Here is a 12,081-nt window from a genome sequence, read left to right on the forward strand (position 1 = left end):
TTTTTAGTTTTTGTACAGGCTTCCTTCTTTTCACTCTTTCAATTAGGTTATCTTATTGTGGAGTAACTACAATGCTGTTGATCCATCCTCAGATTTCTCCTATCACAGCCATTAAACTCTGTAACTGTTCTAATGTCACCATTGGCCTCAAGGTGAAATCCCTGAGCGGTTTCCTTCCTCTCCGGCAACCTAAGTTAGGAAGGATACCTGTACCTTTGTATAGTGTCTGGGTGTACTGATACACCCACCAAAGTGTAATTAATAACTTCACCACGCTCAAAGGGATATTTAATGTTTTTTTGTTTTTTGTACCCATCTACCAATAGGTGCCCTTCTTTGCGAGGCATTTGAAAACGTCAGTGGTCTTTGTGGTTGAATCTGTGTTTGAAATTCACTGCTTGACTGAGGGATCTTACAGATGATTGTATGTGTGGGGTGCAGAGATGATGTAGTCCTTCAAAAATCATATTAAACACTCTTATTGTACACAGAGTGAGTCCATGCAACTTAGTATGTGACCTGTTGAGCATATTTTCACTCCTGAACTTATTTAGGCTTGCCATAACAAAGGAATTGAATACTTTTTGTCTGAATACATTTCAGCTCTTCAGCTTGAATTCATTTGTAAAAATTCCGAAAACATAATTCCACATTATGGAGTACTGTGTGTTGGCCAATGACAAAATAAAACTACATTTAATTGATTTTAAATTAAGGCTGTAACACAACAAAATGTGGAATAAATCAAGGGGTATGAATACTTTCTGAAGGCACTGAATAGAAATGATTGATAATTACTAGTTAAATCAGCCATGAATCCCCATTGTCACAGGGGAATGGAAGCAGGGAGGTCCAATTGAATGCAAAAAAATCACAAAAATTGTTCAAACATTTCTAGCCCGTTTATCTATGGGTAGAGCAAGGTTGACGTGTTATGCTCGACCCGCTCAGTTTTTCACGATAAAAAAACAATAAATGGCTCAAAAGAGTAGAACCAGTCCACCTGCTTTTAAACTATGATTTGACTTGTGAAATAAACATTTTTTAAAATAAGTTTCACCATCTTATGTATGTAGTTCTGTCCTTGAGCTGATAGCCTCAGACAACAACATTAATGTAAAAGCTGATTCGGTGAGAGAGTTTATTAGCAAGTGCATCGGTGATGTTGTACCCACGGTGACTATTAAAACCTTAGAACCACTGCTTTTAATCATGGCAAGGTGACCGGAAACATGACTGAATACAAACAGTGTAGTTATTCCCTCCCCATGGCAATCAAACAAGCTAATCATCGCAATTCAACTACTCAGACATGAGATGTATGTGGCAGGGTCTACAGTCAATCACGGATTACAAAAAGAAAACCAGCCCCGTCACGGAAATCGACGTCTTGCTCCCAGACAAACTAAAAAACGTCTTTACTCGCTTTGAGAACAACACAGTGCCACTGATACGGCCCGCTACCAAAACCTGCGGGCTCTCCTTCACCGCAGCCGACGTGAGTAAAACATTTAAACTTGTTAACCCTTGCAAGGCTGCCGGCCCAGACGGCATCCCTAGCCATGTCCTCAGAGCATGCACAGACCAGCTGGCTAGTGTGTTTAGGACATATTCAATCAATCCCTATCCCAGTCTGCTGTTCCCACATGCTTCAAGAGGGCCACCATTGTTCCTGTTCCCAAGAAAGCTAAGGTAACTGAGCTAAACGACTATCGCCCTGTAGCACTCACTTCCGTCATCATGAAGTGCTTTGAGAGACTAGTCAAGGATCATATCCCCTCCACCCTACCTGATACCCTAGACCCACTCCAATTTGCTTACCGCCCCAATAGGTCCACAAACGATGCAATTGCAATCACACTGCACACTGCCCTAACCCATCTGGACAAGAGGAATACCTACGTATGAATGCTGTTCATCGATTACAGCTCAGCATTTATCACCATAGTACCCTCCAAACTTGTCATTAAGCTCGAGACCCTGTGTCTCGACCCCACCCTGTGCAACTGGGTCCTGGACTTTCTGACGGGCCGCCCCCAGGTGGTGAAGGTAGAAAACAACATCTCCACTCCGCTGATCCTCAATACTGTGGCCCCACACGGGTGCGTTCTCAGCCCTCTCCTGTACTCCCTGTTCACCCATGACTGTGTGGCCATGCACGCCTCCAACGCAATCATCAAGTTTGCTGACGACACTACAGTGGTAGACTTGATTACCAACAACGGCGAGACAGCCTACAGGGAGAAGGTGAGGGCACTCGGAGTGTGGTGTCAGGAAAATAACCTCACACTCAATGTCAACAAAACAAAGGAGATGATCGTGGACTTCAGGAAACAGCAGAGGGAGCACCCCCCATCCATATCGATGGGACAGTAGTGGAGAAGGTGGAAAGCTTTAAGTTCCTCGGCGTACACATCACAGACAAACTGAAATGGTCCACCCACACAGACAGCGTGGTGAAGAAGGCGCAACAGCGCCTCTTCAACCTCAGGAGGCTGAAGATATTTGGCTTGTCATTCACAAACTTTTACAGATGCACAATCGAGAGAATCCTGTCTTGCTGTACCACCGCCTGGTACGGCAGCTGCTCCGCCCACAACCATAAGGCTCTCCAGAGGGAAGTGAGGTCTGCACAATGCATCACCGGGGGCAAACTACCTGCCCTCCAGGACACATACACCACGCGATGTCACAGGAAGGCCATAAAGATAATCAAGGACAACAACCAACCGAGCCACTGCCTGTTCACCCCGCTATCATCCAGAAGGCACGGTCAACAGGTGCATCAAAGCTGGGACAGAGAGACTGAAAAACAGCTTCTATCTCAAGGCCATCAGACTGTTAAAACAGCCATCACTAACATTGAGTGGCTGCTGTCAACATACTGACTCAAATCTCTAGCCACTTTAATCATAAAAAATGGGACGTAATAAATGTATCACTAGTCACTTTAAACAATGCCACTTTATATAATGTTTACATACCCTACATTACTCATCTCATATGTATATACTGTACTCAATACCATCTACTGCATCTTGTCTATGCCGCACGGCCATCACTCATCCATAAATGTATATGTACACATTCTTATTCCTTCCTTTACACTTGTGTGTATAAGGTAGTTGTTGTAAAATTGTTAGATTACTTTTTAGATATTACTGCACGGTCGGAACTAGAAGCACAAGCATTTCGCTACCCTCACGTTAACATCTGCTAACCATATGTATGTGACCAACAACATTTGATTAGTCTATTACCATTCTGTATTATGTCATGTTTATGTATTTTCTGGGGTTGGTGGGTTAAAATATTACTCGATGTCACAGAGGGTGCACAGGGGAATATGTCAAAATGCTGAATATTTGCACTTTACAAGTCTTTATTCATATTGAAAATCTGATTTATTGAATTCTCCATGTGACCAATATTAAAGGGCACTTCATTTCATATACCAGACTTTTAAAATGCAATATTGCTGCATCATTTCAACTTAACATATGAAATGTATTTAAAAGGCACTCATTTCGTCGAACGACCCCAGTACACGTTAAGTTCTGCCAGTTGGAAGTTGGTTGCAATGCACTCGTCAATATTTTTTACAATGGTGGGGGATTGCCAAGATGGAGACACGGTGGCCTCTATTAGTCATCTAGTGTATCTATAAATCATTGGTAATTACTAGTTCAATCCACCATGACAGGGGGAATGGAAGCTTGTTGTGTGCAACAGGGAGGTCCAATTGAATACAAAAGCTACCCAGTACACGTTAAGTTGGATGTTGGTTGCAACGCTCTCGTTAAGTTTGTTTGTTTATTTGTCACACACGGTCACTACATGACTGATGATGCATCATGTCTGTAGTCATTTATGTAGTCATTTAAATGTTTCTTAGTGCTTTTGCTATGCTTTTGGTATGTGTCAAGTACAATAATTGGCGGCAGCCTATTAAAAGACTTGGAGGCTCGTCTTTTGGGAGTGTAGTCTCCCATGAGATGGTTTGTCATGACAGTTTATGTGTTAAGTTGCGTTCTGTAAAGGTTAAGCTGCTGTGGAGTCGCAAGATGGTGGGTACACCTGAATGGTTGTCGGACTTGGGGATTGAGTCAGGGGAACCCATTGAGGTGGGTAGGGAAAAAAAAGGAATCAATTGGAACATTTTAAGAGTAAATATAGTGTGCTGGAGAAGGAAATTGAACATGACGAGAATGAGGAGGAATTAACTGCGGTGGCAGGTGTCAGGAAGACCGCCAAGTTTGAGCCTCGTCCGATGAGGATGAATCCTTTTTTTGCTAAGTGGAAGTGATAGTTTTGGAGAGAATGTGTCCTTGCCTTCTGGCTGATCCATATGTGTTGTCGGGCTGAGTGGAGAAGAGGTTGGAGAATGTTGGGTCGGTGAAAGTGACTCAAAGTGGAATTATGTTGATTATTTTGCTTTTTTGCCATCCAGAAGGACAAGAACTGTGACTTGCTTTCCTCTCCCGTGGAGGGCGCTGTTGAAAGGAGTGATAACTGGAGTGGCGTTAAGTGTTGAGGAGGGACAACTGCAGTTGAAGATTCCTGGTGTCTGTGACTCCCTCCGTTTGGTGCGATGAGAGTGTGGTGAAACAGAGAAGACACTCTCTGTACTACTGAGTTTTGATGCAGAGTTTTTTACCAGATAAAGTCAAGTTATCTTCATGTGGCAGCTGTGAGTATGAGGGAGATTCCTAGATGTGAGAAGTGTGCAGGAGGAATGTTTAGTGTTGTTGTAAAAAGTTGTGTGTGTAAACTGTAGGGGTACCCATGGTAGGGGGTACACATTGCTTTGTCTCAGATGTGTCAGCTGAGAGAAAGGCAGGTTTAGGTTACCAGGATCAGAGTAGTGCAGAAGGTGTCATATGCTGAAGCAGTGAAGAGAGTAGTAGATGAAGATGGGTCCAGGGTGAGGATCACTGTGAGTAGGCAGAGGTCAATAGAGAGTGATAGGAATAACGTGCTTCAGTAAGGCTGTTTTCTTGGCGTTGTCACCTTTACCGTAGGAATGAAATGGAAATCACAGAGGATAGATGTTGTGGTGGCAGCTGCAGAGAAGTACTTGGGTGTACAAGATTTTACTGCAAAAGAGTTACAAGGTGTTTTGAATGATAGTGTCCTGTCCTTCTAGGCTGTTGGCCTGGTGTAGGATCAGATAAGGCCAAAGCAGTGGAATAGTGTTGAGGTTTTAATGGGTGTGGGGTTAGTTGACAGGGCAATGTTTTCACAATGTGTAATGAATTTATACTATTTAGAGCCGATACAGTTGGTGGCGGCATGCACCTATAACATTTGTTTGCTGACCGCCATAATACCAAAGAAGAAGAAAGGTTAAGCTTGTACAGTGCTAGTTCTACAGTCTTAATGACACTGACAAAAGTGCATGTGATCATTGTTAAGACACTCACCATTTCGTGACAATATGATTGTCACGCCCTGGTCTTAGTATTTTGTGTTTTCTTTATTATTTTGGTCAGGCCAGGGTGTGACATGTGTTTTTATGTGGTGTGTTTTGTCTTGGGGTTTTGGTAGGTATTGGGATTGTGGTATAGTGGGGTTGTTTAGAAAAGTATATGGTTGCCTGAAGTGGTTTTCAATCAGAGGCAGGTGTTTATCGTTGTCTCTGATTGGGAACCATATTTAGGCAGCCATATTCGTTGAGTGTTTCGTGGGTGATTGTTCCTGTCTCTGTGTTTGGTTGCACCAGATAGGCTGTATAGGTTTTTGTGTTACGTTTTATTTGTTTATTAAACATAAATCTAAATAACCACGCTGCATTTTGGTCCGCCTCTCCTTCATCGGAAGAAAACCCTGACAATGATTTGGCAATTTTTTTTATGTTTGCCATACATTTTAATTTAAGAATGTATTTCTTACAAATACAATTAAATGCATGTTGGAATATATTTTACAAAACATTTCCAAATACATAAATATATTAAGTACATCAATAATTACACTTTAATGTATTTCAGAATGTATTTTGAAATACACAAAATACATTTTCTGATGCATTTAACATATAGTGTGAAGCTAATGTTTATATACACATATTTATACATTCTGTATTATATGTGAAATATTTTGGGGGGCCAATTTCAAATATTTCACATACATCCCACAAAATGCATCTAAAAAATATATTTTACATTTTATTTTTTTCCGTATGGGGAGTGTCCAGTGTGAGCTAGAAAATTGGACACGCAGGCTTAGCTACTTCACTGTGATCTGTGAAAAGTGGATGCACTTACTGAAGTAATCAGATTACACTAATATGGTTGTTTACATTAGTTCACATGATGAAGACTGTTGTACTTCTGAGTTTACTGGTCGGTAGTGTCATACAGTATATAGCAACAGCGATCATCATCGGGTTATATAAGTGGGAAGGAATTTATGTGCAATATAGTTTGGATTCAAAATAGGAGTCAGACATAATTATCTCTTGACCCCTACTGCTCACACTTATTGGAAAACTATTTGAATTCATTTTGGGTCCTTGTGCATTACATGAGGTACAACAGTAGACAATGTTCAGCCAAACTAAAGTACAACTATTTATTTCTTAGCAATTTAATTGAACTATGATTCAGACACAATAAACATCTGTGCTGTCTTGTCCCTTCTCCATCTAGTCTCGGTTCTAGTTAACTATGTTTATGACACCACCTGCTGGTGCTGAGTACTCGCTGACACTACCTACAGCAGATTATAAAACAAGGAAACCATTCAGATGGGGGAACATCCTCCACCACCACACCATTAACACACAAACAGATGTACTTCCTAACCGTATGTCCTTAAACTCAGGGTTGGAAACTGAGGCCATCTCTGTAAGGAACTCACTGTTGAGCCATGTGGGAGTGACGTGGGAAAAAGCATCATACCAATGACTGTATTGAAGGAGGGGGGCCTTCTTCAAGCAGCCTGTGTTTCCTTTTGCCCAGAGGGGGAGCCAGATTCCTTTCATGAGCATCTGTGGAGCTACTTCTGCACTGCCGAAGGAGAATGCCCCACATTACCAGAATACGAACATACCGCTGTAGATTAGACTAAAGCAGGACTTCTATACAGACTACTTATAGTCATAGCATCTGTATGATATCTCCAGCTTATTACAGGAGTTTGGGTTTCTAATGAAAGTTAAGGCTATTGTTGTCGTTAATAATTTCAAAGAGCCATGCCCCAAAACAGAAATACTAAAACATTCCAAACAGCTTAATCATTTGAAGTTAGGAATTCATTTCTGATGCAGCGTCGCAGGACAAAACATGCCCAAATAAAGTATAAGACAGACTTCAGTTGCCTCAAATTTGACATTCCCTATGCTGGTCATAAATCACCTGCCACACACGTAGACAAGAAATTGATCTACCTTGGAGGAGACCTGGGTTCAATACATGCATATTTCTGTGTATTTGAGTATTTTCAAATGATTTTGCCAGATCAGCTACTTTAATTTGAAGGATTTGAAAGTATTTTTGAATAATTATATAAATAGCCATCCTCAGTTATTTCAAATACCCCTAGGACCAAATGGACCTGGGGACAAATGCAAGGAGTATTTTAATATTTGTATTCGAAAATATACTTGTCTGTGTATTTAAGCATTTTCAAATACATTAAATAAAGTGTATTTCCAAGTACATTGCAATATTCAACTACTTGTATTTTCAAATAAAAAAGATCAAGTGTTCTTGTAAGTAATTGAAATACCCTAAATAGTATTTGCACCCAGGTCTGCCTTAGATAGAAATTAATTAGGCTAGATGTAAGTATACAGTATGCTACTAATAGTGTATGAACGTGTTTGCATCGTTGCTGTAAACTGTAACGTAAACATGCATCTTAGCTTTGCAGTTAACATTCAACATTGCCATCTGTTGGTCACGTGCTGTACATCATACTTTACGACTACTGAGCTCCAGCAAAGTAAACATTAAGTTGAAAACGTCAATCAGGTGAAAACCTCAGGATGCTTTTAGAATCCTTTTAAGAGGTGAAATATCATGCTGGGTTAGTTTGAGAGGATTAGAGCAGTGGAAAAGAGACCTCGGCAGAACCTCAGGGAGTATAAGGTAAGGCACAACACACCCAGGTATAAGTACACTATTGTAAGGACTTAGGCTACCTGATCTCACCTTGGCTGCAACATTCCACCCCCTAAGAATAAACCCTTGGATGTTATGTAACCACTACTGAGCTCTCTCTGTTTTGTACACTAGTTTGTTACCTGTGCTTGTAATTTCTGGTCATAATACTCAATTTGGAGAGCCTCATCGCACAGTTTGTTTATCTAATGACATAGTCACACTGTGATAGTGGTTTAAGCATGTTTTTCCTTTTCATATAAATGGAAAAAAGGAGATACCAACACAAAATGCCCTGAAGTATTACTGCTGTTACATGTCATTATAATGTTGTGAAGGAGATCCTTCTGATATTCTAATAACATAAACAGACACACAGCAAATGTAGACATCAACAAGTGTACATTTATTGAATCAGTAGATATTACATGTTGGCAGTGTACACCCACAGAGAAAGTCTGGCCACATAGCATATTTCCGGATGAAAGGTGCCTTTCTCAAGCATTTGGCTGCCTCCCTGTCACATTTGCAGAGAATCTTCTCACATTTGTCCTTGAGATCATCTGGAATGAAAAGAGGGTTAAGCGGGTGAGTAGTTTCCTTAAATGACAGCTGATGTGAAAGGAGTGGTCTGTGGAGGTTGTGAAGGAAACACTCTGAGGTTTAGAAATGTTAGAAAATGTCTGATGCTCAAATAAACACTGTAAACATCCTGAACTGTGTTGCTTGTCCTATGTGCTTTTGCGATTAGCAATTATGGTTGGGAGCTTAAAATACCTGCAAATGTGGGTGAGAAATGATTCCTTTCGTGCCCATTCCCTCCTAGCACTCCTGTCCCCTATAATGTCTGCAGTGTTTGTAAACTTCTCAGATGTTTGTTGATCACACATCTGTTATTTTCCATGCACTGAAAAGACCCATTCATTTTCAACAGCAAAACAATGACAAAGTCATAGGATGTAGTATTTTCTTTCTCTAAATGACCACACCTCTGTAAGGGGAGGGACTTAATTCAGCTTTATTTAATCATTATGTCTCATTCATGTGCATAAAACTGAGATGGCATACCACATTCTGCAGTCCTGTCTTCACATGTCCATTGATACTTTCTTGTCTTGGTGTGGCAACCAGCAATTTCTGCATCTCCGTAGCAGCAGTCATGTTTGTGACAGCACCTTAATGAAGGAAAAAATACACTACCGTAACACTTAAAACGGGGCATTATAAGAACTATTTGCTGTTTCAGTGATGCACTACATAAGTAATACAGTCCCTTTTTCTAGAAACTATTAACTGAAAAGGCAGAGACTGGGCGTTTTTCCATATTATTGTAGCTTGGACCAACAGCAGCTCTATTTAAAACAAAAGGAAATGAAAGAGGATGGGCTCAACTATTGTTAGTAGGCAGGCCTGTGACAGATTTGGAGGCTAGAGGTTCTGTAGTTTAACGGTTTTGTGGGAGTTCATGTCTGTGATTAGTGGACAGAAGGAAGTTATGGCTAGGAGTTTGGGTGTGGGAGCGCTGGTTGTGCATGTCTATTTCCAAATATCCAATTGACAGGAGGGCAAAACCTCAAAAGAAAACCCAAAATGATACACTTTGCAGTTTGAACTGCATCGCATAATGCAGGTTGTTATTGTGGCCTACCAGACTGAAAAGTAAATGGAGGGGTTTTTCATTCAGTGGTGCTTTAAATGATCAGAGTTTGTTATGAAATGGCACTCCCCCCCCCCCCCCCCAAAAAAAATGTATATTTATAACATGTTTATAACACATCATTACAACTGCCTCACCAGTCTGCTTTATCCCTGGGCCAGCCCTGACCCCCCAGTCCACAGTAGCAGCCATACATCATATAAGCCAGGGCTGATCTGCCTGTGCTGCACTTGATGACTCCTGCCAGCTCCAGTAGCCCTCTCTTAGTCCGTGGGGGGCTCTGCAGTGCCATAGAGGCTATTACCACTGCAACAATAACAACAACAACAGAAGAAGAACATGAAACTCAGCGCATCACATGTACACCAATCACATATACACACATCTTGTTCAAAATGTGCACTTACATATACTTGTCTGTATGTAGCAGCCTTGCTTAGTATGTGCCATTTGCTTCATACTATCTTTTTAGTCATATGTCCTGTCATCAAGTGAATATTGAGAAGTGTAGCTCGGTGATTAGTCTCTCATATGAAGATTATTCTGAATGTCTAAGTGTTCAAAGTGTCGGAATGGACATGCTGTATTATTACAAGTCTATTTATGTGACGACCTAATATTGCAATTGCAAGCCTGGAGAAGTCCCTCACATTTTCCAAGAAAGACGCACTTTGTAATGGGGAATATTTAAGACGAATAAAGTTCATATTCATTTAAAAGTAATAAACACAATACTTTAACAATAAACAAAATGTTTATGTTTTCCCTTTCTGTCAGACACATGATTTCCAGTGTTCTGTTTGTGACACTCATTTGTGTACGGGTTGATGGTCACTAGACTTGTCACTGAATGTTATGGATTGTTCTCATATCGTTTGATAGTGATTGACGCCAGAGCTACTGAATGTGCAAGGACTGAGGACACAATGACATTATGAACTCAGTGATTCTGTAGCAGCTGGCAAAGTCACTGTCTTTTGTTTTGACTTCGTACAAGCCTCTCAGGCTGATGTTTAGAGAACGTTTCATACAGTCTGATTAATATACAAGTACTTTCTCAGAGAAGGCCCGTTTAATGTTTTCTATGCTTCTATGCTGGGGTGTCTCCTTTTTGCAACTTGTATTAAACCAAATGTGTTTATGATTGACTATAATTTCTCTGACACTGATATTTTTAGACAACCATAGCTTTTGAAACCCCTTTCCCACAATACAAAACAACTTCACACTTTTTATGGGACTGCTCTCCTTTTTGTTCAGCTGGAAATTCCCTTTACACTCTTATACTATTGTCTAGTTCTATAACCTCTTTTCCCAGATCAAATTAACATGAATTTGTAATGTGCATATTAGTTGTCAACATACAAGACATGACAATTGACATTGGTACTGATTTGTTAAATCATTAAACATGCATTAAAGTACAAATTCAACCATAAAATGAGCTCTATATAAAGATCACAAGATTATGGAAATAAAAGATTCAACCATTTCAAGATGATACAGTTGTATTGTTGTGTGAAATTAAAGAGTTGAATCATCAGGCTATAACAGATCTAAGTTCCTTTTATGTTAGATCCCTGAAGGCACTCATGACATTGTCCTTTAACATTACTTCACTCCCTCCCAATCCCTCTTAATCATTCCCTGCAAAATGTGTTAAAAAGGTAAAGAAATTCAAGCAGCAATTTACCAGAAAACAGTAGAAGTATCCGATAAAGTGCAGGCATGGTGTGCAAGAGGGAGTCTGCATGCACTGCTGCTTATTTACACTCTGGTGGACATAGGCATTCAGTGCAGTGGGGAGGTTTTTTTTAGAGTCTGGTTTGAATAATCTCCCGAGCATCATTCCCTCCTCCTCCCGGAATAATCTGCTGTAAACTAATCCTTGAACACTGATCTGAACTTGGTTTGAGTTCCCTCTCCGTTAGAATCACCCCAGTCCATAATGTAGTATTACCTAAAGCCAATTGCTCAATGACTTTTGTTCAGATTCTGAAAAACCAAGGACTTCAGTTGACTTTTGTTCAGATTCTGGAAGACCAAGGACTTCAGTTCAGGACTAATGCCATGTAGAATACTAGAAGTAGGTCTAATTGATCAATAAATTAATGTCTGTGGTCATTTTTTATCACGTCAACAGCCTTATTGCATGCAATTCCTCACAGAAAACATGTTCATAAAGGCCCAGCAAGTCAACAGTGTCAAAAGGTTGTATATCATGCTATATTCCCATTAATAGTTCATTTGAATTACATTTATTTGTTTACATTTCAAGATCTCATCATGTACATAGTACTTTAATTTCATAGTTTATTA

General features: G+C 40.3%; 1 protein-coding gene across 1 annotated transcript; it reads right to left on the minus strand.

Moving 5' to 3' along the window:
- Nucleotides 1-8,490: 8,490 nt before the first annotated feature.
- Nucleotides 8,491-11,586, minus strand: LOC110538252 (phospholipase A2). Its single transcript, XM_021624961.2, has 4 exons — nt 11,456-11,586; nt 9,900-10,068; nt 9,174-9,280; nt 8,491-8,668 (listed from the first exon to the last, which is right to left on the minus strand). The coding sequence occupies exons 1-4, from the start codon at nt 11,490-11,492 to the stop codon at nt 8,520-8,522; spliced, it is 462 nt and encodes a 153-aa protein (XP_021480636.1). The 5' UTR covers nt 11,493-11,586; the 3' UTR covers nt 8,491-8,519.
- Between the last annotated feature and the right edge of the window lie 495 nt (nt 11,587-12,081).

The sequence above is a fragment of the Oncorhynchus mykiss genome, chromosome 12 (genome assembly GCF_013265735.2).
Source record: "Oncorhynchus mykiss isolate Arlee chromosome 12, USDA_OmykA_1.1, whole genome shotgun sequence".
In the NCBI taxonomy this organism is placed as follows: Eukaryota; Metazoa; Chordata; class Actinopteri; order Salmoniformes; family Salmonidae; genus Oncorhynchus; species Oncorhynchus mykiss.